The sequence below is a fragment of the Loxodonta africana genome, chromosome 6, assembly GCF_030014295.1.
Source record: "Loxodonta africana isolate mLoxAfr1 chromosome 6, mLoxAfr1.hap2, whole genome shotgun sequence".
NCBI lineage: Eukaryota > Metazoa > Chordata > Mammalia > Proboscidea > Elephantidae > Loxodonta > Loxodonta africana.
The window spans coordinates 68,002,511-68,028,194 of record NC_087347.1 but is presented as its reverse complement, the minus strand read 5'-3'; the positions used below and the strand labels follow the sequence as shown (position 1 = coordinate 68,028,194).

The window sequence follows — 25,684 nt, the reverse complement described above, 5'->3', positions numbered from 1 at the left end:
AAAAGCACAAAAGTGTGTATTAAGAGTTCAACTTTCATATATGTTACTTAAGATATTTACCCTTTTAAATGAACTGTGTTGAAGAACATATAAATACTAACATGCTGCATCTTTTATTAGAACAAAATTTGAAGCATCACTGGGTGGGCCAATTCCGGCTTTGTTTTCTGCACTGACACGGAATTCGTAAGTGTTTCCTTCTTGCAGTCCTGTTACTTTGCATCTGAGATCAGAAACTGGCGTCTTTGTTGCTCTCACCCATCGCAAACTTTTCTTTTCTCTCCTTTCTACATGATATCCTGAGATCTCACTGCCACCATCATCAATTGGCCTTTTCCAACTGACAGTAGCAGTGTTCTTGGTGACGTTTGATACCTCTGGTTTTCCAGGAGGGCCAGGGGGACCTGAAAAGGAAACAAATTGATGAGACATCTACGATTTCCTAAACTCTGCTGTAAATGTTTAAGTATCAGTTCCCTCACGTGCTTTACTTACCAAATCTGTCTACCATTTTGACAGGTTCAGACTGTACAGGTTCCCCTTTGCCATAGTGGTTTACAGCTGAGACCCGGAACAGGTACTCATTTCCTTGGATAAGTTTGGTAGCCACATGCCTGCAAGACTGAATGTCTTCAGCAACCACTGTCCACAAGAGTCGGCTGGTCTCTCTCTTTTCAAGAACATATGACTTAATTGGTGAGCCGCCATCTTCCAAGGGGGGTGTCCATGTAAGTGTTACTTTTTCAGCGGAAACATTACTGATTTCAATAGGACCTGGGGGACCAGGTACATCGAGAACTGTTACTTTCACATGTTCCTCCTTCGTTCCGAAAGGATTGGTAGCAGTGATGGTGTATTCGCCAGCATCTTTCCTAGTGGCGTACTTGATAGTTAGCATGGAAGATGTTGGGGTCGAAGTGATCTGAACGATATCTGATGGTCTAATGTCTTTTCCTGCCCTGGACCAACTTGACTTTGGAAGGGGTTTGCCAAGAATGCTAATGGCACTCAAAACAATGGTATCCTCTGCTTTAACTGTTAACCCATCTTTTATTGTGGGATCAAGGACAATGGTTGGTGCCTCTGCAAAGAAAAAAAAAATTTAATCAGAAAAAGAAAAGGAAGGAGGCTGGATTTGCTATTTTATGTGCACGAAAAATGTAATAGACTTACCATATTCATCCTTGCAAATAATGGTTCCTGTACTTTCTGATGGAGCACTGATAGCACCTGCCGTATTCTTTGCTCTAATTCTGAATTCATATTTTCCACCCTCAACAAGGTCAGTAACAGTAAAGGCACAGTCTGGGACGTTGACATGGTTTGCTTTCATCCAAGACTTTGAAGGTAGATCCCGCTTCTCCACTATATATCCAGTCAGCTTGTGACCACCATCATATTTTGGCTCAGTCCAAATCAAAGTCACTGAATTCCTTGTTACATTAATAACCTCAGGTTTGCCAGGAGGATCTAATACAGAAAAACAAAACCAGTCAAACAAATATCAATGTTTTCTTCATGCAGAAAATGCTCCTGGATTTCTCTTCATATAATCACTTACCAATTGGATCAAGTGCCACAACTGGCTCTGATGGCAGGCTTGGTTTGCCCACTCCTGCTAAATTGATTGCCATTACTCGGAATTCATATTCAAGACCTTCAGTTAATCCTGTCACTTTGAAGTCTTTCATTCTAATAGGAGTCTTGTTAGCTCTCTTCCACAAAAGGCTGTTTCTTTCCTTGAATTCAATATGATACCCTGTAAAAGACCCAGTGATGTATCAACTCGGATAGAAAGTATAAATGTGGCATGATTTTTACATATATATGTTTCACCTGGATAATTTTTATATATATATTTGGAGCCTTGGTGGCATAGTGGTTAAGAGCTACAGCTGCTAAGCAAAAGGTTGGCAGTTCGAATTGACCAGCCGCTCCTTGGAAACACTATGTGGAAACACTATGGGGCCCTATGGGGCAGTTCTACTATGTCCTATAGGGTCCCCATGAGTCAGAATTGACTCGATTGCAACAGGTTATATATTTATACAAGTATATATGTCCTATAGGGTCCCCATGAGTCAGAATTGACTCGATTGCAACAGGTTATATATTTATACAAGTATATATGTGTGTACACACACGTAAAAAGAGGTTCTTGCTGGCATGTGTACTTTTATTATGCAGGCGTAGTGGCATTTTTTTTCCTCTTGAAATATGCATATTTATTGCATCATTCAAATTTTTAACTTACAGAAGTAGATATATCACCAAGAAAGCATTTCTTTATTAACTGTTACATTAGGTTGTTTTACATGAGGTTGTTTTTAATGAAATTAAACCATAGCCATATGTACTGAAAGGAAAACACATTTTTGCATGTGTAGATGGTGTTACAAATAAGGAGCACAGATTCAACTTGTTTTCAGCGAGAAAGATTTGAAAGAAATATAATGTAAAAGCTGTAGGTTAAGACTCAATTAAATACCTGTAATTGGAGAGCCACCAGTTTTCTTGGGGTCAGTCCAAGTTAGAGACACTGAATCGTGTCTGACATCCACGATGTTGGGAGGAGGGGGAGCATCAGGCACATCTAGGAAAAAGTAGACAATGCAAGATTTATAACAAAGAACTTCCGCAAAACCATGTTTTGCTTTATGTTTTCTAACCTTGGGATACTTACCAAATGGATGTTTAGCAACAATTGGCTCCGATTTCAGGCCCTCTCCTACACCATATTTATTTTCGGCACTGACCCTGAAGGTATATTCCACACCCTCATGAAGTCTGGTTACCCTAAAGGTGGTCTTCTGGACAGCTGAGGCACATGTCACCCACTTGTTGTTTACAGAGTCTCTCTTCTCTAGGATATAGTTGGTGATTTCAGAACCTCCATCATCCTTTGGAGGACCCCACTTTAAGGTTATGGCTTCTGCTGTGACTTCATCAAATTTGATTGGTCCAGTGGGGATGCCAGGCTTGCCAACAACTTTTATAGAGAGAGTTCCCTCCTTTGTGCCGGCAACATTCTTAAGTGTGATTGTGTATTTTCCAGCATCAGATTTTTGGCAGTCATATACCACAAGAGTTGTGTTAACTGCAGATGACTCAACACTGACTCTTGTGTCAGTTGCTAGAAGATCTTCTCCTTTCTTCCAGGTTACTGATGGAGCTGGCTTGCCTTTTATGGGGATCTTAAGACGGAAGTTGCTATTTTCTTTAGCCAAGTAGCACAAGTCAGGTAGATCTTTTAAATCTAGATCAGGAGGCACTGTAGAACAGCAGAGATAGATTGTTATTTCTAAGACCAGGCAACTGACTTTTTCAAAACATTATAGTTTTTAAGGGATTTTTATGTTTTTTATTGAGTAGGACTCAAGAGTGCACTTTTGATGAAAATAAAGGGAAAATGAACATGCATAGGTAAAGGCTTACCAACATCATCCTTTGCCAGAACAGTGATTTCACTTGGGGTTCCTTCTCCATTTTCATTCTCAGCACTCACTCTGAAGGTATATTCCTTCCCTTCAGTCAAATCTTTTGTAGAATACTGTAAACTCATTGATTTCATAACTCGTTGCCACTTATTTTCTTCAGTTAGGAAATCGACCACATAGCCAATGATTCGACTTCCACCATCAGTGCGAGGCTTTTTCCAGGCTATGCGACAAGATGACTTAGTAACAGACATCACTTTCAGGTCCACAACTGGTCCAGGGGTTTCTAAAGCAAAGGAGAAATGAGAAGTCTAAGCCCCAGATAATGCAAGGTAAGATGTCATTTCAAAATGATGGGTTAGTAGCTCATTTCCTCACCAGAAGCCTTGACAGCATCACGTGTTTCACCAGGATCACCAATGCCATACTCATTTTCAGCAAATACCCTGAAGAAGTAGGATTTTCCCTCCTCCAAGTTAGATACCCTGAAGCTTGTTTTTGGGCACTCAGTTGTCACTGTTGACCAGGATTTCCTCTCTGCATCACGTTTTTCGACCACATAGTTTATGATGGGGCTTCCGCCATCAACAATGGGAGGATCCCAGGTAATATAAGCAGAATCTTTGGATATTTCCTTAACAGTCACATTGACAGGTGGCCCAGGAGTATCTGAATAAATAGTGGGCAAATACGAAATGAATGTGTAAGAAACACAGGCTACATTTAAAAAAAATTATGATTCTCTTATCAAATAGACTTACCAAGCACTTTCACTACAATGGTGTATTCCTTTTTACCAACGCTATTCTCCAGGGTCAAGATATATTTTCCTGCATCATATTTGTTCACATTTTCACAGCGCAAGAAAGTGTCAAAGTCGGTTGACTTTATGTCCAGTCCAATCCTTTCTCTTAGATTGACATTTGGTTTAGACCAAGTTATCTTTGGAGGTGGACGTCCTTTTACTGGTACATACAGTCTCATTGTAACTCCAGCACGTAATATCAGTGTTTTCCTCAAATCAGCATCAAGTTCTCCCTCGGGTGGAACTGTTTAATTTTGGGGTGAAGAAAATTAAAAGTATTTCCAAGGACTTCTCTTATCACTCTTAAAATTATGTTTTCTTTTACATAACTTATTTCTTGGTCTTTAAAAAATTCTTAAAGTAATCCTGAAAACTTTTGACATTAGTTATTTCAGTACTCTGACCCAATTGTTGATCTTTCTATTTTCCAACATCCTTCAGGCTCAACCAAGTCTTCCCTATATCCTTCTTTTCATGAATCTTACAAATTCTCAAACTCTACTTATATTGAAAAGAAGGTAGGGGACTGGTTTTTGGTTCTATTCTGTTCTCGTTTTGCTTTTCCATATTCAGTGAAGGCACTCCGTCATAAAATTTGCCACTCTTTCCTTATTTCATCGTAGGAAAAAAATACATAAAGGCTGATATATAATTCCAAGCAATTAAAAATAAAGGGAAAAAGTTTTGGGGAATAAGTGAGTAGAATAAATAGGGAGAAGGGAAATTAAAATAGAGAACCTACCAATTACAAATTATGGAGAAGGGTGGATTGAACAAGAAGTAAAAATCATAGGAATGCTAAATAGCTCATTTCTTAGTTAAAAAGAAATCTCTATTTTCAGAACAGCATTTCTATAGTGGATATTATTTCAAAGTCATGAAATTCTCATGTATGTATGCAAAGCTTTCATAACCACAAATCATTTTGCATTCCACTTGGCCTTTTATGTAGTACCATAAAGTACCAACCCAGCTCTCCTAAAATGTACTCCTAGAATTACCAACCCTAAAACTTATAAATTAATACATGTACCTAAGAAAGTTCTATTCTACAATATGATTGGTGAAAAAAACCTCGTATATATTTCCCTTGGTAATACTTACTTAAGATGTCCTTGGGGCAGTGTTTGTCTGGCACGTCACTGGGGTCACTGTATCCAATCTTATTAACGGCAAACACACGGAACTGATACTCTACGTTTTCCATCAGGCCAGTAACCTCAAAGCGGGTTTTCTGTAGCTTCTGTGGTAAATTGCACCTCACCCAGTTATCAGAGTCAGCTCGTTTTACTTCAACAAGGTAACCAATGATAGGGCTACCACCATCATAGGCTGGCTTGCCCCAGGATAGGCTCACAGAACTACGGGTTGTATCATATACTTTAGGGAAAGCCGGTGGGCCAGGAGGATCTGAGGATAAATGAAAGAAATTTTTCATTAAAACCTTGTTCTTGGTTGTTCAGTGCTGATTGTACACAGGATATGGAACTTTTTGATGGAAACTTACACTGAGGATCCTGAGCATAAGCAGCTTTGGATGCATCACTGGGTTTGCCTGGTCCAGCTTTATTTATAGCGGTAACTCGGAACTCGTATTCAGTACCTTCTTGGAGACCTGTTGCTTTTACTGTTCTTTCTATAACAGGTTTTCTGTTGACCTTAGTCCAGTTAACTGCCTGGGTTTCCCGCTTTTCAAGCAAATAGCCAGTGATGGGCGAGCCACCATCATCTGCTGGTGGTTTCCAGCTTACTGTCATGTGGTCTTTGGTTATGTTGCTAATAACAGGAGGATCACAGCGTCCTGGTGGGTCTGCAGAGATTGATTGAAGAGTTAATTTCCCATTTTTAAAGATAATATTTAAAGAGTACAATGAAAAACCACAGGAAAATGTTCCTACCATATGGGTTTTTAGCAATTGCTGGTTCAGTTAAGATTGGATCACCCACTCCGTATTTATTTTCAGCACAAATACGGAACTGATATTCATGACCCTCTATAAGTTTCTCCACACTGCAGCTGGTGATGGGCACAGTAGCAGAGACTTGTGCCCAGTTGGGCCTGCTGGTTTCACGTTTGTCAACAATATAGTTGGTGATTTCTGAGCCTCCATCTTCAAGAGGAGGTTCCCAGGAAAGCATTGCACGATCTGAATACATTTTGTTGATTTTAACAGATGCTGGAGGACCTGGTTTATCTGAAAGAATATGAAAGAAAAGTGAAGTCTTTTACTAACAGACATAGAATGGGGAATAAGAAAAGAGTAGAGGCCTAGGGCTGGAGACGTGGGCTGCCATCTTAATGTTGTTATTTTCCTGTATGGCCTTGGAATTCACTTAATTTTACAGCATCTTGTATCCTCATATTGGATAACTAGAGTATAAGATCTCTAATGCTCTTTTCATATCTAAAAAGCTGTTGTTCTGTGATAAATAATTCTGCGATTAGGAAAGATACATTGGGATATATATCTTTTCTCACAGATTATCTTGTGAGTACTATTGACATCACATTAACCCAAGTAAAATATGAGATTTTAATTAAGCACTTCAGTTACCTAGCACTTTAAGCTTAATCGTGGCTGATTTGGAACCACTTGCGTTTTCGGCAGTAATGGTATAGTCTCCTGAGTCCTTCCGGGTCACGCTGAATAGCTCCAGGGTGCACAGGTTCCGCTTCATGGCCATCTTTATGCCTTCTGCTGGTTTTACCAGTGTGCCATCTTTCTTCCATGAAACTGTTGGCATTGGTTTGCCAAAAACAGTAGCGTCTAGGCAAACATTAGTTCCAGCTTTCACAGTAAGCAAAGACTTCATAGCCACACTCAGTTCTATCCTGGGAGGAACTGGGAAAGAAATAAAATTACTTAATACACACAAAGCTGTATTTTATTGTATAATTCTTGCTCATCACAGTGGAAATTCATATGCTCTATCTCCTTTAAGAATGAGATTTTAAACATTTAATGTATTCATTAGAAAAGAAATACAGATTTAGTGTAGAAATTTCTCAATACTGAAAGTATAAAGAAAAAAATAAAGACAGCACAGAATTCTAACACCCCTAAATTTCCACTATTGTCACTTTGGTGCATTTCTTTGTAGGCTTTCTGTGTGTGTGTATAGTTGAGATTATATGGTCTTTACAGTTCTGTATCCCACTTTTTAATTTAACATATTATTAAGATTCTCTATAGTTATAATTTTTAGTGCCTGCATAGATTTTTTTTTTTATCATTTTATTTGTCCCCTTTTCCATAGATGAAGATTTAGTTTTTTACTATTAGAAGTGAACATTGAGAGGGACATACATCTTTGCCTATAATACCCAAGAGAATCTTACCATTTTCTGCAACAATGGTCACTGGATCGGAAGGTTCAGAAGGCTGGCTGATGTTTACTGCGGTCCTGGCAATTGCTCTAAATTGATACTGAGCGTTCTCCTCTAAGCCAGTAGCTGTGTACTCTTCCTGGGGAATCTGGTGGGGTGCAGTATTGCATCGTACCCACTTATCACCAGGAAGCTTGCATGCTTCTACGAAATAGCCAATAATTTTGCTGCCTCCATCATGCTTGGGACGGGCCCAGATGAGGGATACGCTGTTCTTGGAAACATCAATAACTTCTGGTTTCCCAGGCGGGTCTAAAACCAAAAAGAAACATTCTTAGCATTTGTCTTCATAGTAGAAGTTTTAAATTTCCACAATTCATGTTATTGCTGCTGCTAAGCAGCTGGCTCAGTGGGAAGATAATCATCCCATTTTAATAGTCATCCAACCCATATGCATTTTTGAGAACCTTCTGTGTGCTTACAAGAGATTATGTGTAGTGCATTTCATGGTAAGAGATAGAGAATATATCCCTAAATGGAAGTAGTAATCTTCAGAGACTCTAAAATTTACATGCGTCCTCCACGATAAATGAAAACATTACTTACCAACTGGCATTCTTGCTGTTACATATTCTGTTGGTTTGCTGGGTGGGCTGGATCCAGCTTTGTTTAGGGCATAGATTCTGAACGAATACTCAAGACCCTCGACAAGGCCAGCACAAGGATATTCAGTCGACCGGACTGGAGCATCGTTAGCTTTCACCCAGAGCAAACTGTTTCTTTCTTTGCGTTCAATCAGGTAACCGGTAATGGGGCTCCCTCCATCGCTGTCTGGTCTGTCCCATTTCACAAAGATACAGTCTTTGTTGACTTTGGTGACTCGTGCATTCTTTGGTTCACTAGGAACACCTGGAAATGAAGGCAGGGAAATGTCAGTTCCTGCCTTAACAGACAAAAGAGAAAGCAGCATTTTTTTTTTCTCCCTGAAAGAAACATACCAAATGGAAACTTAGCAAGCATCTTTGGTGACGTGAGAGGCTCTGAAATGCCAAATCGATTTTCAGCACGGACCCGGAAGATATACTCCTGGCCTGGGATCAGCTTCCCAACTCTGCAGGAAGTTTTTGTGACTGAAGCTAGAGCAGTGACCCAGTCACCTCGGCTTACATCGCACTTCTCCACTATATAATTGGTGATGTTACTGCCTCCATCCTCCAGGGGGATGTGCCACGACAGGGAGCACGCATCGGCGTCTATATCAGTAATGTCAAACGGAGGCTGCGGGGGCCCAGGGGCATCTGCATGAACCAAAAGAAAAGGAATATAAGAATGGGAATTTGAAAGGAAAAAATGTTTTCTGCCCTGTATATTTAGATGGCCATTTGTCTAGCACTTAACTTACCCATGACTATAACTTTGATTTTCTGGGTGTCTGACCCAGAACTATTCTCTGCAGTGAGGTTATAGTAACCACTGTCCTTCCTAGAAACATCTTTTATGATCAGAACTGAAGAATTGTCTGCTTTATGCACTGCCAGGTGGCTGGATGTGATGACTTCATCCTCTCCTTTTTTCCATTTACAGACTGGATGAGGCTTTCCGTACACATGGGCTTCGATTCGGAGTTTCTTCCCGGCTTTGATAGTAATCTGCTCTGGCATAAGGATCTTCGGTGGTACTAAAAGCAAAACGAAAATATGTTGATTTGGGGGTGTTAATTTTCCTCTGGTGTGTGTAGGGAGGAATTACACTAGTGTTTTTTTAGAATTGTAAGTTGCAATTCATTAGCAGGTTGAAATTAAATTTTGTATTACAGCTGTTTTTTGTAAGGATGAAATAGAAGAGAAATTATCAGAGTACAGCACACATAGTAAGTTTCAAGAAGCTTTTGTTTCAATCATAACGTAGGAAATTCTTCAACTGTCTACAAGTTTTTCTTGACTGGGGTTCCATGAGAGAGAATCATATATATACGTATATGATGTATATGTATGTGTGTGTATTCTGTCATGATTTAAAGTTTATTAACTGTGTGTTTTGGGCCCAAATGTTTGAAAACCACTATTCCCTACTGTTTTTCACGTATTTGTGGAATTCCCTAGATTCCTCAGGGAGAAGTGTCTACATATCAAAATAAATTTCCAATAAACTTTTATCACTTGATAGAAACGATTCGGTGACTACTTACACAGCTGTTCTTTGGCTTCATACACTCCTTCAGCTTCTCTTGGCAAACTGACGCCAACAGCATTTCTGGCTGCTACTCTAAATTTATATTTCTTTCCTTCCTTTAGACCAGTGACAACAAGGCTGAGATCTTTTACCACTGAGTACTCCGTCCAGCGATCTGCAGGCTGGTCTTCTTCTCTATAGCTAATGATGTAGCCATCAATTTTAGAACCTCCATCACGCAGGGGAGGTAACCAGGCTAATGCAGCACTATTCTTTGTCATTTCAGTAACTTCTAGTTTCCTTGGGGGATCCGGCTCACCTAGAAGTTTGAAAAAGCAGTTTAGAAAATTATTCTGGTAATCTAATCAAACTCCTTTGTTAATGTACGTAAGCGTTTAGTATGCCATTTGTTTCAAAGTACATAGAACCTATAGTTCAGTATGTGGAATGTAAAAAGTATAAGATGAGGCAGATCAAAAAAGTCTTTAGTGAGTGAATGAGTTAGATATTTATTATACTTTCTGGGTTTCTACAAATTAAATCCCTTTCAGTAATGGATGAAAATGTTTTAGGTATTTAACCCAACTTTGCTAAAATAAGGGATTGGAGTTCAGAGGAGGAAGAAAAGATATTACTCACTTAGAGGATCTGATGCAAGCACTGGTTTTGGGATGTCTGTTGGAACACCAGGGCCGTACTCATTGACAGCAGTTACTCTAAAGAAATACTCATTCCCAGGAACAAGATTGGTTACTTGGTAGCTTGTTTTCTTAACTTCTGAGGTAACTGTAGACCACGTCTTTCTTTCTGCTTCACGTTTCTCCACAATATAATGTGTTACTTGGCTCCCACCGTCATTTTCAGGAGGGGACCAGGAAACATGGCATGATGTTTTAGTGGCATCTGAAGCTTTTAAATCAGCCACAGGTCCAGGAGTATCTGTAAAGGACAACAAAGTCAGATATCTATATCTCCTAAGCATCCTTATTCATGAATGTGTCTTTGAAGGGGAGGGAAGAAGCATTTCAGTAACCCACCTAGTACTCTGACGTTTACAAATACAGCCTTTTCTCCTGCCGGGTTCACAAGCGTCAAGGAATATTTTCCTGAGTCATCACGGGTAGAATTAGGGATGACAAGGAAGGCCATTGTGTCAACCAGATCGACTTGTCCTTTTCTGACCACATTATCAATACCCACTCTTCGCCAGGTGACTTTAGGGGCCGGCCTCCCTCTTACTATGGCAAACAGTCGAATAGGGCATCCTGCTCTCACTGTGACCAGCTTTCTCATGCTGGCATCCAGATCAATCTCTGGAGGTTCTGCAAATGACATTAAGGCCATTAGTTGACTGTGGGGAACTCATGTGAAAAGTGAAGTATGAGTGGATCAAGTGCTACGTAGGGCCTTACCTAGGATTTCTTTAGGTTTAATAGCATCCTTTAGTTCTGCAGGACGTCCAATGCCAACTTGGTTTTGGGCACACACTCTGAACTCATATTCCTGGTTTTCATCCAAACTGGTAACTGTGAATTCCATGCGAACAAGCTGTGCTGCAGCATTGCACCTTTTCCAGCCTTCATCAGGTGATGCATCTTCTATTTTTGGTCTCATTTCCACAACATATCCAATTATTGGTGCTCCACCATCATAGACTGGTTTTCCCCACCCAAGAGTTATGGAATTTTTGGTTGTATCAACCACTTTGAAATTGGTTGGTGGACCAGGTGGTTCTGAAAATAAGTTTATATGAGGATAAATTTACACGTTGTTAACTATTACTAGTGAGACTTTAGTATGTAACTTTATATATATAAAAAAAACTTTATATAGTTAATTCTTTGAGGATAGGTCATTCAATTTCTCAATTATTGAATCCTCTTTATTTTCTCTTTCATAAAATTTGAATCTGCCATTTTATATGCTAGGTGATTTGGTAAAATATCTACTTAGAAAATATATTGGCTAAAATAAAGTTTTGATGTTTTGACAACTTTTATTTATTTAATACCTCTGTACTTGAGATTACGAGTTGGTGTAGTATCAGAAAAAACAACAACAACAACAAAACAACCAAGAGAATCATACCTATTGGGTCTTTTGCCACCACTGGTCTTGATGGCAAACTTGGTTCTCCAATTCCAATTTCATTTTCTGCCTTGACTCGGAACTGATATTCATGCCCTGGGAGGAGATTCTGTACTTTCATACGTCTCTCAGGGATCGCACTCTTGTTAACAGGGACCCATCGTGCTGAGTGTTTCTCCTTTTTCTCTAAAAAGTATCCTGTGATGGACTTTCCACCATCATACTCTGGTGGATTCCAAACCACAGTCATCTCTTCTTTGCTTACTTTAGTAACTTCTGGGGGATCAGGACGACCAGGTCTATCAAATTTGGTTTTTATGATGACTGGTTTACTTTCTGTTGGAGGCCCAGTGCCTATTTTATTTTCTGCACGGACTCTGAAAATATATTCATTTCCTTCTATAAGACGTGTTACTGTAGCACCAGGTACTAAGACAGTAGCAGAATAGGTAGACCAAACCATCCGCTTGCTCTCACATTTTTCTAGAATATAATTTTGGATTTCACAGCCGCCATCATCTTCCGGTGGGTCCCAGCGAACAGTACAACGATCACTGGACACATCAGTAATTTTCAGATTTCTTACAGGACCAGGCTTATCTAAAACATTGACAGTTGCGTAGGCCACAAAACTGCCAGCTGTGTTAGTTGCTGTAATAACATATTTACCACCATCACTTCGCTTTGCTTTAGTAAGAGAAAATTTAGACGACTCAGTTCCGGTATCAATCTTGACTCTTGGTGATCTTGTTAAGTCTGTAGCATCTTTGTCCTTGGTCCAGGAAACTTCTGGAAATGGCTTGCCTCTAACTCCTGCCTCAAGTCTAATGGTGTCGCCTGCTTTGACAGTTAGTACACCACTTAATTTCAGATCAAGTACTGGTTTCTGTAAGTCTTCCTTCACCACAACTTCCTCTGTATTTACCCAGTCACTTTCACCACCTTCGTTCTTTGTTTGCACTCTGAACTCATAAATTTGGTTTTCAACACACTTGTCAACCATGTAGTGGGTATCTTTAATGCTTCCTTTATGCACTCTTTCCCAGTCAGTAGAGCCCTTTAGCCTTCTCTCAACATGATATGATAGATTGGGGCTGCCACCGTCGTAATCAGGCCGCCGCCACTTTAGGTAGACAAATGTCTTTCCTTTATCTGCGATATGAAGGTTTTCAGGCTCACCTGGTCTATCAATGGGATTAATAGCCAGAATTGGAGTTTTTGTTTCAATGGTTGGCCCAACACCCACTTTGTTCTCTGCACAAACTCGGAAATAGTATTCATTGTTGGCTAAGAGGTTGGCCTTGATTAATCGCTTAGTGACATCCGAAGCAACAATTGACCAGCCTTTCTGGTTTGGTTTGCGATACTCTACTATGAAATTTGTGATTTCTGAGCCACCGTTATCTAGTGGATTTTCCCAAGAAATCGTACAGTTCTCTTTGGTTACATTGGTAACCTTCAAATTCTGGCAAGGCCCAGGTCTGTCAAGGACATTAACAATGGCTGAACCTTGAGCATGTCCGCTGCTGTTCTTAGCTGAAATGATATACTTGCCATGGTCAGTTCTAACAGCTTCTTTAATGTGTAACTCTACACGAGGTAGTTCGTGAATTAGATCAACCCGCTTGTCTCGGACCAATACTTTGCCTTCCTTAGACCAAGTTATGTCTGGTTCAGGCCTACCTTTAACTCTGGCAAGGATGTGGATTGTTTGACCCACTCTAACGGTAATTACATCACGACAAGTAACATCAAGTTCTACTTCTGGAGGATGAAGAATGTCTTTTGCGATCACAGATTCTGCTAGTTCTCTGGGCTCTCCCTCTCCCACAATATTAGCTGCCTTTATACGGAACCTGTACTCATTTCCTTCAATAAGTCCAGGTACCCTAAAGGCACACTGCCTAATGAGTTCATCTTTATTAATCCTGTTCCATTGTGCTGTGCCAGGCTTCTGACATTCTACTACATATCCTAGAATGGGGCTACCACCATCACTGAGAGGCTTTGTCCACACCAAGTCAGCAGTTTCTCTGGTCTTGTCCTTCAGTTTAGGATTAATAGGTGGTCCAGGTGGTTTGATGGGCCGGCAAGCTTTTAATGGGTCAGAACTTGGGGATGGATTGCTTAGTCCTGCAAGATTTTCAGCAAAAACTCTAAACTCGTATGTATTTCCCTCATAGAGTCCAGTCACTCCGAACTTCAGGTCAGTTATAGGTGTTTTGTTGACCCTCACCCACTTGCCAGTTACTTCTCGACGTTCCACATAGTAACCAGTTATTGGACTGCCACCGTCAGATTTTGGCAGGGTCCAAGACACTGTTGCGGCATTTTCAGTAATGTCAGTAACCACGGGTTTACCAGGAGGGGATGGAGGACTGAACCTATGTTTAGCAACAGTAGGTGTGGAGTCAAGGGGAGGACCAACACCCATCTTATTCTCTGCTTTGACTCGGAAAACATATTCAGAGCCCTTTTGCAGATGTGGGATTTTCAGCTTAGTCTTACTGCTTCCTGAAGAGACAACACCCCACGTGTCTTTCTTTGTATCTTGTTTCTCAACAATATAATTTATTACAGGGCTTCCTCCATCATCCTTAGGTGGTTGCCATGAGATAGTCATGTATTCAGGGGTAACATCCAGAATATTAATAGGACCTGTTGGTGGACCAGGAACATCAAGGACAGTGAGATGTACAGCTACTGTTTTGCTGCCAGCTGCATTGGAAACAGTGATTTGATATTCTCCAGTGTCTCTCCTTATACAGTTCTTAATAGTGAGTACTGATGAGAAGTTGTCAGTTTCAACTGTGTAGTGTTCATCTGTTTTAATTTCACTCCCATCAGTTGTCCACTTTGCAGTAGGAATGGGTACACCTCTTATAATGGCAGGGAATCTGACTGTAGTTCCAGCTTTTACCACAAGGCCTTCAATTAATTTCACATCCAGCTCCACAGATGGAGGCACTGGAAAGTAAACGTGAGAGAATTATGAACTGATTTTTTAAAATTGTGCTTTAGGTAAAAGTTTACATCTCAAGTTAATTTCTCATTCAAAAATTTATACGCATATTGTTTTGTGACATTGGTTGCAGTCCTTACAATGTGACAGCACACTCCCCCTTTCCACCCCCTGGTTCCCTGTGTCCATTTATCCAGTTCCTGTCCCTTCCTGCCTTCACATCCTACTTTTGGACAACAGCTGCCCATCTGGTCCCATATATTTGATTAAACTAAGAAGCATGTTCCTCAAGTGTATTATTTTTTTGTTTTATAGGCCTGTCTAATCTTTGTCTGAAAAGTGGGCTTTGGGGATGGTTTCAGTTCTAGGTTAATAGAGCTTCCGGGGATTATTTGATTTTTATAATATAAATACAAAATAATAATGACAATCCAAAAATTACCCAGTTTTTCTTGACATTCTATTGGAATAGTTGTGTCAGGGAGACCGAGACCCACAATATTTTCAGCTTTTACACGGAATCTATAGGTCTTTCCTTGTTGTAATCCAGTAACAACACACTCTAAGTTTGTCACAGTCTTGAATTTTGTCCAGTCTTGGGCTCCCTCTTCTTGATATTCCACCAAATATCCAGTGATTGGAGAGCCACCATCACGATCTGGCTTATTCCAAACAAGGGAGACTTCAGTCTTGTCAACGTCTACATGGTGGAGGTTCTTCGGTGGCCCTGGGGGATCTTTTCAAAAGAAGAAATGATGATGAATAAGTCATTTTCTCAAGGACCGCCAAATAATACTTTGTATCCAGAGAAAGCAACTTACGGAGAGGATCCAGAGCCTTGATGGGTTTAAGTGTTTCAACAAAAGGACCACGTCCATACTGATTCTCAGCAGCTACTCGGAAGAGATACTGATTGCCTTCATTAAGATGTTTGGCCAAGTGACTCTTTTTCTTTGACGTAGTTGAAAGAGGTGACCACTGGGCACTGGCAACATCTCTCCTCTCAACCACGTAATTTGTAACAACAGAACCACCATCATCCAGTGGTTCCTTCCAAGTAAGGTAACAAGAATCTTTCCGAATTTCACTGACTTCCAGGTCTCTAGGTGGCCCAGGTTTATCTGGAAAGTGTCAATTAATACAGATATTAAAATGGTTTAATCAAGTTCAGAATTCAAAAAATACCAAAATTTATTTTTAACGATGTAGGTATTAAAATTGTTACCTAATACAAGTACTTTCACTGAGACAGTTTTTGAACCAGCTGGATTCTCTACTGTTAAGGAATAAATTCCACCATCTTCATGGGCAGCATTACGAATTTCAAGCTTGCTACCAACTGGAGTAACATCAATTGTTGCTTTTGTCGGAGCCTCTCTGTCTTCTTTTTTCCAAGTTACTTTTGGGAATGGCACTCCTTTGATGATGGCACTAAGTCTTAGGGTATCACCAACCTTTATGTGTTGTTCTCTTGCCATATTGGCATCAAGAATCAACTCAGGAGGTTCTAGAATAAAGAGAACAGGACTTTCAGATTTGATTCGTTAATCAATTTTACAATTGAACATACATAATCAGGAACCTAGCTTTCTTTCAAAATAAAGGTGAGAACATTTCACTCACCAAGTCTGTCTTTTACGAGCACTGGCTCAGGAACATGAGCTGGATCCGATTCACCAGCTTTATTTACTGCTATTACTCTGAACTTATAGGTTTGACCATCTCGAAGACCAGTGACTTTATATTTGGTTTCAGGACATGACTCAGGAGTGTGATTAGCTCTTTTCCACTCTTCATCTCCAACTTTCTGGTACTCAACAATATAACCCAGAATCTTGCTCCCACCATCATGACGTGGTGGCTGCCAAGTTAGATCAACTGAATTACATGTTGTGTCTACTGCTTCAGGATTAATAGGTGGACTTGGTTTAGCTACATAAGAAAAGAGAAGACAAAAAGGAGTTGGAATACAGCTGAAAACAAAGTTGGATAATATGAAAGCTGAATGATTGCTTCAATACTATACCAATTGGATCTTTAGCAAAGATTGGTTTGGATGGTGGACTTGGATCTCCAATACCAATTTCATTTTCTGCAGAAACCCGGAATTCATACTGACAGCCTTCTAGAAGATCAGGAACCCTAAATTTAGTGTATGGATGAATGGGCTCTTTGGTAACTCTAGCCCACCGTTTAGACATAGTTTCCCTCTTTTCTAGGATGTAGTTTGTGATGGGTTTTCCTCCATCATGTGGCTTGTTCCAAGTTACTAATGCCGAGTCTTTGGTAACTTCTGTAACAATCGGCTGCTCAGGTGCATCAGGAACCCCTACAACAAATATTAGTAAAACGTGTTAGAAATTTCATGCTTCTTATTAACAATTTCAAAGCATTGAATTACTAAAGAGAAATGTAATGCATACTGAAACGATCTTTGGCTTTCATTGCATCAGACACCAAGGGATCACTTATTCCATATAGATTTTCAGCATGTATCCGGAAAATATAATCTTTTCCTTCGAGCAGTTTAGAAACTTTGCATGTTGGTTTAGCACTTGCAGATGTCACAGGCATCCAAACGTCTTTGCCCACCTCCTTCTTCTCAATAATATAATTGGTAATTTCACTTCCTCCATCATCTAAAGGTGGTTTCCAAGAGATAACCATGTGATCTTTGGTTACCTCGTCAAAAATAACTGGTCCTACTGGTGGTCCAGGACGATCTGTGGAAAAAAAAAATCACAGCATAAAATGTTATTTCCACTTCTGTTTTTGAAAGAACAGAATGTCTATTCTTCTTGCTCCATTATACTTACCAACAACAGCAACTTGACAGAAACCTTTCCTTGAGCCTGTGCTGTTCTCCACAACCACACAGTATTTGCCAGAATCCGATCTTTTGGCTTTGATCTTCTCTAGAGCAACTGTTGTTGGAGTGGTCTTTATATGAGTGCGATCATCTTCTAGCACATCAGCTTCATCTTTGAACCAAGTAACCTTAGGCTTTGGCTTGCCTGAGTAACGGCCCTTGAGGGCAAAAGATTCACCAACTCGAATGATGAGCTTATCTCTGAAATCGAGGTCAAGCGTTGGGGGAGCTAAAATTATAAAGAGAAATCAGTTTTACCGTTGTCTTATAACAAATCTACAAATGCTGAAGTTTTCAAAGTTTAAGTTGTATTAGACACATACCCAGCTCATCTTTACAAGTGATTGGCTTGGTGCAAAATGATGGTTTTCCCTGTCCGACAATATTGACAGCACTGACACGGTACTCATAGGTATCACCTTCTTTTAAGCCTTTGACAGTATATTTTCGGCTAAGCAAATTGTCATTTGTAACTTTGTGGAACTTCTCAGTTCCAATGAGCCGGCTTTCTAGGACATAGTTAATAATTTCTGATCCACCATCATACTTAGGAGGATTCCAAGTTAGCCAAACAGTGTTTTTAGTGACTTCTTTGACTTCCAGATCTTCGGGACGTTCAGGTACAGCTGTAAGTATAAGTATGAAATTACAGTAAAAAAAAAGTCATATTAAGAATGTACCCCATTTTGAGGATTGTATTTGAATGTTAAACTATCTGCTTCAATGAATAACAAAAGTGATCTACTCATAGATCAATGGAGCTAAAAAGGCCCCAATACAACCTAATCCCCTCATTTGACAGATGAGGAAATAGAAGTTCATTGAGGGTAAATAATTTAGGAAAGTTCTCCAGAGTTAGTAGTTTTAGAGTTAGGAAAATAATTCCATTTCTATTCATGCCATTAGGCAGAAAAATTAAAAAATCAGCATAGCATACATGAAAGGAATTTGATGAATCATATATATTCCCCTAATATCTTTCACAATTGATATTCAGATACTACCAACATCAGCTATCAAGTAGTTGCCTGATAAATGCTTCTAAAGGATTGAAACATGTGGTATTTAAGCACATTTTTTGTGGCCATAGTCTTTTATTAAATGAATGAAGAAATTGATAAAGCATGAAGTTGTTTAAAATCGAACTTACTTATTGGATCTCTGATGATGAGTTCATCTGATGTCTCAACAAATGGGCCCATGCCGATGCTATTTTCAGCTGCAATTCGGAAAAAGTAGGCTTTTCCTTGAATTAGACCCTGGACAGTAGCATTCTGTCGGGTAACTGTACATGTCACTGGGGTCCATGCTCTGCGGTCAGCTTCCCGCTTTTCGATGACATAGTTGGTGATTGGAGAGCCTCCGTCATCTTCTGGAGTAAACCATGTCAGTTTGCAGGAGTCATTGGTTAGGTTGTGGGCTAGGAATGGAATTCCAACAGGACCTGGCACATCTAGAAATAAGAGGAAAAGGAATTTTAGCTGTTTTCTTCAATTAAGTATAATGCTCAATATTTGTTACCCTCTGTTTTTAAAAGGGACAAAAATGTCCTTATGAAGAAAATTAAGACTTTTTCTTCTGATGTCTATATTCAACGATACTTTTAAATGAAGTAGATTTGCAACAGTTACTGATTGCTACTGTTTTAGTAGAAGCTGAAGGGATAGGTAAAGTGATTTTATTTAGTAATTCGTAAGTCGAATGGTCGTAGCGGTTAAGTGCTACGGCTGGTAACCAAAAGGCTGGCAGTTCGAATCCACCAGGTGCTCCTTGGAAACTCTGTGGGGCAGTTCTACTCTGTCCTATAGGGTCGCTATGAGTCGGAATCAACTAGATGGCAATGGGTTTGGTTGTTTTTTTTTTTCTTTTAAGTCAAATGGGAGGGGGATGCCACTGGAAGGAGGAACACACAGAAGGAGATGGGAGATACATCAAGCATCAAGAGTAGCATGGTTACTTTTCGTTTCTAGTTTTCTTTCAAGGGGTACAGGAGGGGAGTGGTTTCTGAATGATCGGTGAATCAGTGAGCAGAACAGGAGGCCCCAAGTCTCAGAGTGACCTTTGAAGGGCTGGAAATTTAACCTGGAAGTGCACTGGTTCTCAAAGAATAGCTACTGAGCAAAACAGTGTTTTTTTCTTTTTTTTTTTTTTTTAGTGTTTAGATGCATGAAATTAAATGGCTGTAGGACAATTGCTCAATGAAATAGCTTTCCATATGCCATTTTCGGGGGGTTTATTGTAATATTAATTATTTGCAGTAGAGAACTGATTATTTTCATGGAAAAACCATGGTTGTTTGGAATATGGCTGTGCCTAGAGACATGCTTACAGAGAGCTCTGAGTTGGAAGGCTTCATTTTCTGAGCAGATCACTTGAATAACATAGCTAGTGAGAGGCATGAAAAAGCCTTCTAGAGAAGTTCAACTCTATATTCAGTCATTAAAAATGTAATATTGACAACCAAATATGCTGTTCTCTTCAATTAGAATACTGAAACCCCTCAGAGGGATTCTGCAGTATTATGATAATTAGCAAATCAGGATGTAGTCTCATGATATGAAAATGGTCAACTTTGGCAAATTGTTAAACATTCATGTATATTTGCAGGAAAGTTGCTTTTATGAAAACTATTAATAACACAGTACATGCTTATGTCATATTAAAAAAATAGCATACAAAACTGTATAGCAGGAGTACAATCACATAAAATGTGAATAGGATTAAAAAAGAGGAAATTAAAAAAAAAATGCTAATAGTGGCCACAGGGATTGTGGGTGAGTTTTCTATTTTCTAGAATGTTTGTAACATAGTTTTATTATAACATAGTTTATTGTATATGTAATAAAATGTCATGTTAAAAAGTTGCATGAAAAAGTTGAATGTATTTACCTAATACATCAACAATGATTGTCTTCTTTCTTTCTCCCCCCGCATTTTTGGCGAGAAGAGAGTAGACGCCTTGGTGGCTCCTCTCGCAATTCTTGATGACCATGGATGAGCTAATGGCTGTGGTCTCGATGGTGGCTTCTTGGGGTAACGCACTTTCATTCTTGCTCCAGGTGACTGTCGGAGGTGGCTTTCCAGACACATAGGCAATGATCCGAATCACCCCTCCGGCATGGACCACAATTCTATCTCTGACACTGGCATCTAGCTGAACGTCAGGTAAAACTGAAAAACAATTTAAAATTATGCATGTGTTTTTCACTTTCAATCAAAACATAAATATTGAAAAAATAATAGAAGTATTTTTTTTTTTTTTTATTAATAGCTACCAATTCTGTCCTTCATTTCAATTATATCTGTAGCTTCTCCAGGTTCTCCGATGCCAGCAATGTTGATTGCTCTCACTCTAAATTTGTAGAATGCTCCTTCTTTTAATCCTGTCACAACAAGCTTTGTTCCTCTCACTTCTTTATCTTTGCCCTGGGGAAAAATCATAAATATAATTATTAGAATACTTGTCAGTTCGTGCTTTAATAGCTTTCTAAAGCGTAACTAACAGCATGTTTAGACCTTCTATTTGAAAAACTGTTAATGACTTTAGTTTTTAGGGATCAGGTATTACAGGTAAACACTGAGTAAAAGAGCTTGCCAGGAATTATGATTTAAAAATTATCAAATGACTGAAAGAACTACACTGTTCCTTTACTCCAGCTTCCAGGGCTTATAACTCTAATATGATTTAACTTTTGATTAGACTTTTGACATGTTTGGATTATCAATTATAATTATGTTTCTCTGATTTCTTAATCTAGCTTTCTAAGAAGGTAATGGGATGGGGAATAACTGTGACATTTTTAGTTTCTTAATCACGTATTTTTGTAAGGCCAAGTTTTGGCTACCTTTTCCCATTCTTCTTTTCCTTCTTCTTTATATTCAACGATGTATCCAGTTACTTTGGATCCTCCATCTTTCAGTGGGGGAGTCCATTCCAGATCCACAGATGATTTAGTCCAGTCTGTCACTTTGGGAAACGGAGGACCGGGAGGGGCTGAAAAGAACCAGCACATTAATATTCTTGACTTTTCCATGGCACTTTTGGAAAATAAAATTCAAACAGACTAACAAATGCAAAAAACAGATGATTACAAGTCTTACCAATCGGATCTCTAGCTCTCACTGGGTCTGATGGAAGACTTGCTGGGCCCACACCAGCAGCATTGATAGCATATACCCGGAATTGGTAGTCAGAACCTTCAATAAGACCAGTCACTTTATAAGAAACACCCAAGGTCATGGCCTTGATAGGATCTCTGTTAACTCTCTTCCATCTCTTTGAAGTGGTGTCTTTCATTTCTAGCCAGTACCCTGTCACAGGAGAGCCTCCATCATATTCTGGCTCTTCCCAGTTGACTGTCATGGAGTTACGAGTCACGCTGCTAACTGTCGGCTTATCTGGTGCTCCAGGGACGGCTGTGAAACAATTATGTTAATTTATAAGAAAGTATGAAAAACATAGATAAGAATGGCTTTGCATGTGAAAATGTTGTCCTACTTACAGAAAAGATTTCTTGCTGTTTCTGGTTCACTGTCAAGAGGCTCCCCAATGCCATATTTATTCTCAGCCATGATGCGGAATACATATTCGTGGCCTTCTAGCAATTTAGGAATTGTGTACATGCATTCTTTTGGTTCACTGGAGACACGTACCCATGTCTTCCTGTTAGCTTCTCTTTTCTCAATTACATAGTTTGTAATCTTAGACCCACCATCATCTTTAGGTGGAAGCCAAGATAATGTCATTTGATCTGCTGAAATAGATTCAAACTTTATGGGTCCCACTGGAGGGCCAGGACGACCTAAAATGATTTGAAAAAGAAGCACTATTAGTCAAATGATTTTTAAAGCCAAATATTACTAATGGACAGAAAATACGTAGTTTTAACCAAACCAGGCAATATTTACCAAGGACATTCAGTCTCATCTCCTTTGATGCTGTTCCCAGATTATTTACAGCTGTGATGGTATATAAGCCAGTGTCATTCCTTCGAGACTGTGGAATAACTAAGGTGCAAGTATCATCCACCACGAGTTTGTTGACATGGGTGTCGTAGATAACAGGCTGTTTGTCATCAGGCTTCTTCGGAGGAGCTTTAAACCAGGTTAGTGTAGGGAACGGCACACCTTTAATTTTGGCCACAATGCTAACATCAGTTCCTTCTTCGACTTCCATGAATTCTTTTAGATCAATTGACGGTGGACCTAGATTATTAAAAAAAAAAAAAAAAAAAAATGTCATTAGAAAAATAAAAAGCACTAAAGACTAGGAAGTAGTATCCACCGTAACTGGAAAGCTCTTTGAACCTCTATAGTCAGGTTTTGTAGCCCAGCCAAATATAAAGAACTGATCGGTCTTCAACAGTCTGATGCCAGTAAGGTGCAGGTCACATGGTCATTATCCTTTATTGGCTCTACATGTGACTGTGTATCAGCTATTGGCTCTCTCTTATCTGACATCATTATGTATGTGCACATTCTGCCAAAAGGGCAGAGAGAAGGGAAGATCGTCGTAGTTTAGGCATGGGGGATCTGCCATGATATTCCCTTTAATATTCATGCAGTGATGAGGGTACCTACTATGTTCACTGTGAGGTTAATACTCCTTTTAAGAAATATAACTACTAGTAGAGACAAAGCATTTTCCATGAGTCTAACATAAGAAGGGAGTGACTATGGCCTTTCTAAGCCTAGAAGAGAGAATTAAACAAATACACAGAAACAGTGATGGTAACAATAATTAAAGGAAGAATCATTACCATATTTGTATGTATATATACATATATATATACATACAAATATAAACGCATATTTGTATGTGTGTTTACCTATTAAAATTGATATATATTTTTCTCAAATAGAGAAAAATAAACTTAATTGTGGAGATAAATGGGTCCTAGCAGTTGATTATTTTCTGCTCCTTTTGAGGAGCATGCAGAGGAATTGCTCTAACTTCTGATAGGTAAAACAGCCTGCCATGGAGAATAGTATATAGTAAGTAAATAACAAACATCATCTACGTTAAATAGGGAAAATGTAACATGTAAGAAAATATGATAATTCTGTGGAAACTGAGGGAATGCGTACTTGAGCAACATGCCCGTGTCCACTCTTAATCCAAGGTATCTTTTTATTTTGGACTGTTGTTAAATAAACATCTAGGAAGAGAGTTAAAAAGAGGACTTTGTCAATATGCTGATACTTACATGTCTGGTCTTTGACAATCACCGGGCCAACAGTGGCTGAAGGTTTGCTGACTCCTGCAGCATTGACAGCCTTAACTCTGAATTCATATTCCCCACCCTCGATGAGGTCTTCAACGGTAAACTGCAGTTCTTCCACATCACGCTTATTGCACTGTCTCCAGGCTTCTTTCTTTTTCCCAGTAGGGTCCCACGCAAGGCACTCAACGATATAATGGGTGACAGGGGAGCCCCCATCATTCTTTGGGGGTTTCCATGACAGGTGTACTGTATTCTTTGTTATGAGGCCAATCTTGAGTTTAATGGGTGGATCAGGAGGATCTTGAAAAAATAAAGGAAGTATTAAGCATTGTTTAAAGCAATATATAAAAGCATTGTTTAAAGCAATATATTTAAATTTTGAGACTATATACTTAGATTAAAAAAACTTACATATTGGGTCTCTAGCAGTGGTCCTCTGAATGGTTTCCACAGGTGCCCCAATACCAAAACGGTTTTCTGCACGCACACGGAAGAAATATTGCTGTTCCGCGATGAGATCAGGCACTACAAACGTGGTGCTTCCACAGTTTGGATTGACTTTAGTCCAGGCTTTTCCATCAATAGTCCTCTTCTCAATAACATAGCCTTTGATCCTGTCTCCTCCATCATCATCCGGCACCTTCCATGAAAGTTTGCAACTACTCCTGGTGATGTCACTGACTTTCAGATCTTTGGGTGGTCCTGGTACATCTGTTGGATGTGAATCACAAAACAAACAGTGTTACTTAGGTATTTAAAAAATAGTTTGTTCTTATTCTATAGCAACTCTTAAAAGTTTTTCTTACCCATGACTTTAACTCTACAGTTTGCAGTCTTCTGTCCTGCTTTATTTTTGGCTGTGATGCTGTATTTGCCTGAATGAGAGCGTTTACACTCAGGAATAATAATTACTGATGAGTTTTCAGCAGTCTCCAGCTGCACAAAGAAAAAGAGTTGGTCAAACATTGAATGTAATAATAGCAATATTGAAGTCGACGATATTCTGAATTATTTCAAATCTCTCTTTTTACCTGTGCATCTTCAGGTATATCATGAATTCCATCCTGTTAGAAAAGATAATTATAGTGTAAATACTCCTTATAGCGATTCAATGGGAGACACTGAAAAATGTCACTTTCTTACCTTCACTGCCTTCTTTGCCTTTCCATCAAATTCCCAAGATGATTTTGGCGTTGGGCGTCCCTTGATGACAGCAGGAATCCTAATCTGTGAGCCAGCTTTACAAACCAGAGAATCCTGTGCACCGATATCAATGAAAACTTCTGGTTCCTCTGCAATACCACAAATAATATAACAGGATTTAGCTCACCATTTTCAAGAAAATAATTGACACAGCCTTAGTAAATTAATCAATTTCAGAATAAGGTCAAGAGATGAATACATAAACTGAATAACGACTGGTACCTTGAATATCAGTGGCAGGTATCTCTCCTGTTGTATCGCTTGGTTCAGATTCACCGGCTTCGTTGACAGCTTTCACTCTGAATCTGTACTTCCTGAGTTCTTTCAGATTAGGCACCACACATTCACAGGTAGTTAGCAGTTTGTCTGGTTCATTTACTTTCTTCCAGTCAGTAGTACCTTCTTCTTGCATTTCTACAATGTACCCTTTGATTGGACTGCCACCATCTTTAGCTGGAGGTTTCCATGCCAGTGAGATGCTTGACTTTGTTTTATCTTTGACTTCTGGGCAAGAAGGCGGCCCAGGTGGGTCTAATAAGAAAAAAAAAACAATCAAATTTGAGGCTAATGGATTGCAAGATTTATATAACATGATA

At 39.3% G+C, this 25,684-nt stretch overlaps 1 protein-coding gene across 1 annotated transcript in view; it reads right to left on the bottom strand.

The window, feature by feature from the left end:
- Positions 1-25,684, bottom strand: part of TTN (titin) — a 273,379-nt gene that overhangs the window by 49,630 nt on the left and 198,065 nt on the right. The window contains exons 238-280 of the mRNA XM_064287443.1: positions 25,311-25,619; positions 25,029-25,177; positions 24,917-24,949; positions 24,692-24,821; positions 24,297-24,596; positions 23,868-24,185; positions 22,570-22,866; positions 22,164-22,463; positions 21,763-22,077; positions 21,507-21,655; positions 20,937-21,087; positions 20,551-20,832; positions 18,812-19,114; positions 17,985-18,287; positions 17,609-17,890; positions 17,216-17,515; positions 16,819-17,121; positions 16,416-16,724; positions 16,018-16,299; positions 15,614-15,913; positions 15,235-15,528; positions 11,831-14,797; positions 11,155-11,475; positions 10,780-11,064; positions 10,382-10,681; positions 9,759-10,061; positions 8,973-9,248; positions 8,569-8,868; positions 8,177-8,479; positions 7,583-7,882; positions 6,798-7,085; positions 6,141-6,437; positions 5,750-6,052; positions 5,347-5,652; positions 4,199-4,486; positions 3,816-4,106; positions 3,436-3,723; positions 2,684-3,271; positions 2,489-2,593; positions 1,562-1,759; positions 1,174-1,470; positions 496-1,083; positions 102-404 (exon numbers count right to left, since the gene is read on the bottom strand). Of these exons, the coding sequence (XP_064143513.1) occupies positions 102-404; positions 496-1,083; positions 1,174-1,470; positions 1,562-1,759; positions 2,489-2,593; positions 2,684-3,271; positions 3,436-3,723; positions 3,816-4,106; positions 4,199-4,486; positions 5,347-5,652; positions 5,750-6,052; positions 6,141-6,437; positions 6,798-7,085; positions 7,583-7,882; positions 8,177-8,479; positions 8,569-8,868; positions 8,973-9,248; positions 9,759-10,061; positions 10,382-10,681; positions 10,780-11,064; positions 11,155-11,475; positions 11,831-14,797; positions 15,235-15,528; positions 15,614-15,913; positions 16,018-16,299; positions 16,416-16,724; positions 16,819-17,121; positions 17,216-17,515; positions 17,609-17,890; positions 17,985-18,287; positions 18,812-19,114; positions 20,551-20,832; positions 20,937-21,087; positions 21,507-21,655; positions 21,763-22,077; positions 22,164-22,463; positions 22,570-22,866; positions 23,868-24,185; positions 24,297-24,596; positions 24,692-24,821; positions 24,917-24,949; positions 25,029-25,177; positions 25,311-25,619 (14,904 nt within the window). The remainder of the gene's footprint in view (positions 1-101; positions 405-495; positions 1,084-1,173; positions 1,471-1,561; positions 1,760-2,488; positions 2,594-2,683; positions 3,272-3,435; positions 3,724-3,815; positions 4,107-4,198; positions 4,487-5,346; positions 5,653-5,749; positions 6,053-6,140; positions 6,438-6,797; positions 7,086-7,582; positions 7,883-8,176; positions 8,480-8,568; positions 8,869-8,972; positions 9,249-9,758; positions 10,062-10,381; positions 10,682-10,779; positions 11,065-11,154; positions 11,476-11,830; positions 14,798-15,234; positions 15,529-15,613; positions 15,914-16,017; positions 16,300-16,415; positions 16,725-16,818; positions 17,122-17,215; positions 17,516-17,608; positions 17,891-17,984; positions 18,288-18,811; positions 19,115-20,550; positions 20,833-20,936; positions 21,088-21,506; positions 21,656-21,762; positions 22,078-22,163; positions 22,464-22,569; positions 22,867-23,867; positions 24,186-24,296; positions 24,597-24,691; positions 24,822-24,916; positions 24,950-25,028; positions 25,178-25,310; positions 25,620-25,684) is intronic.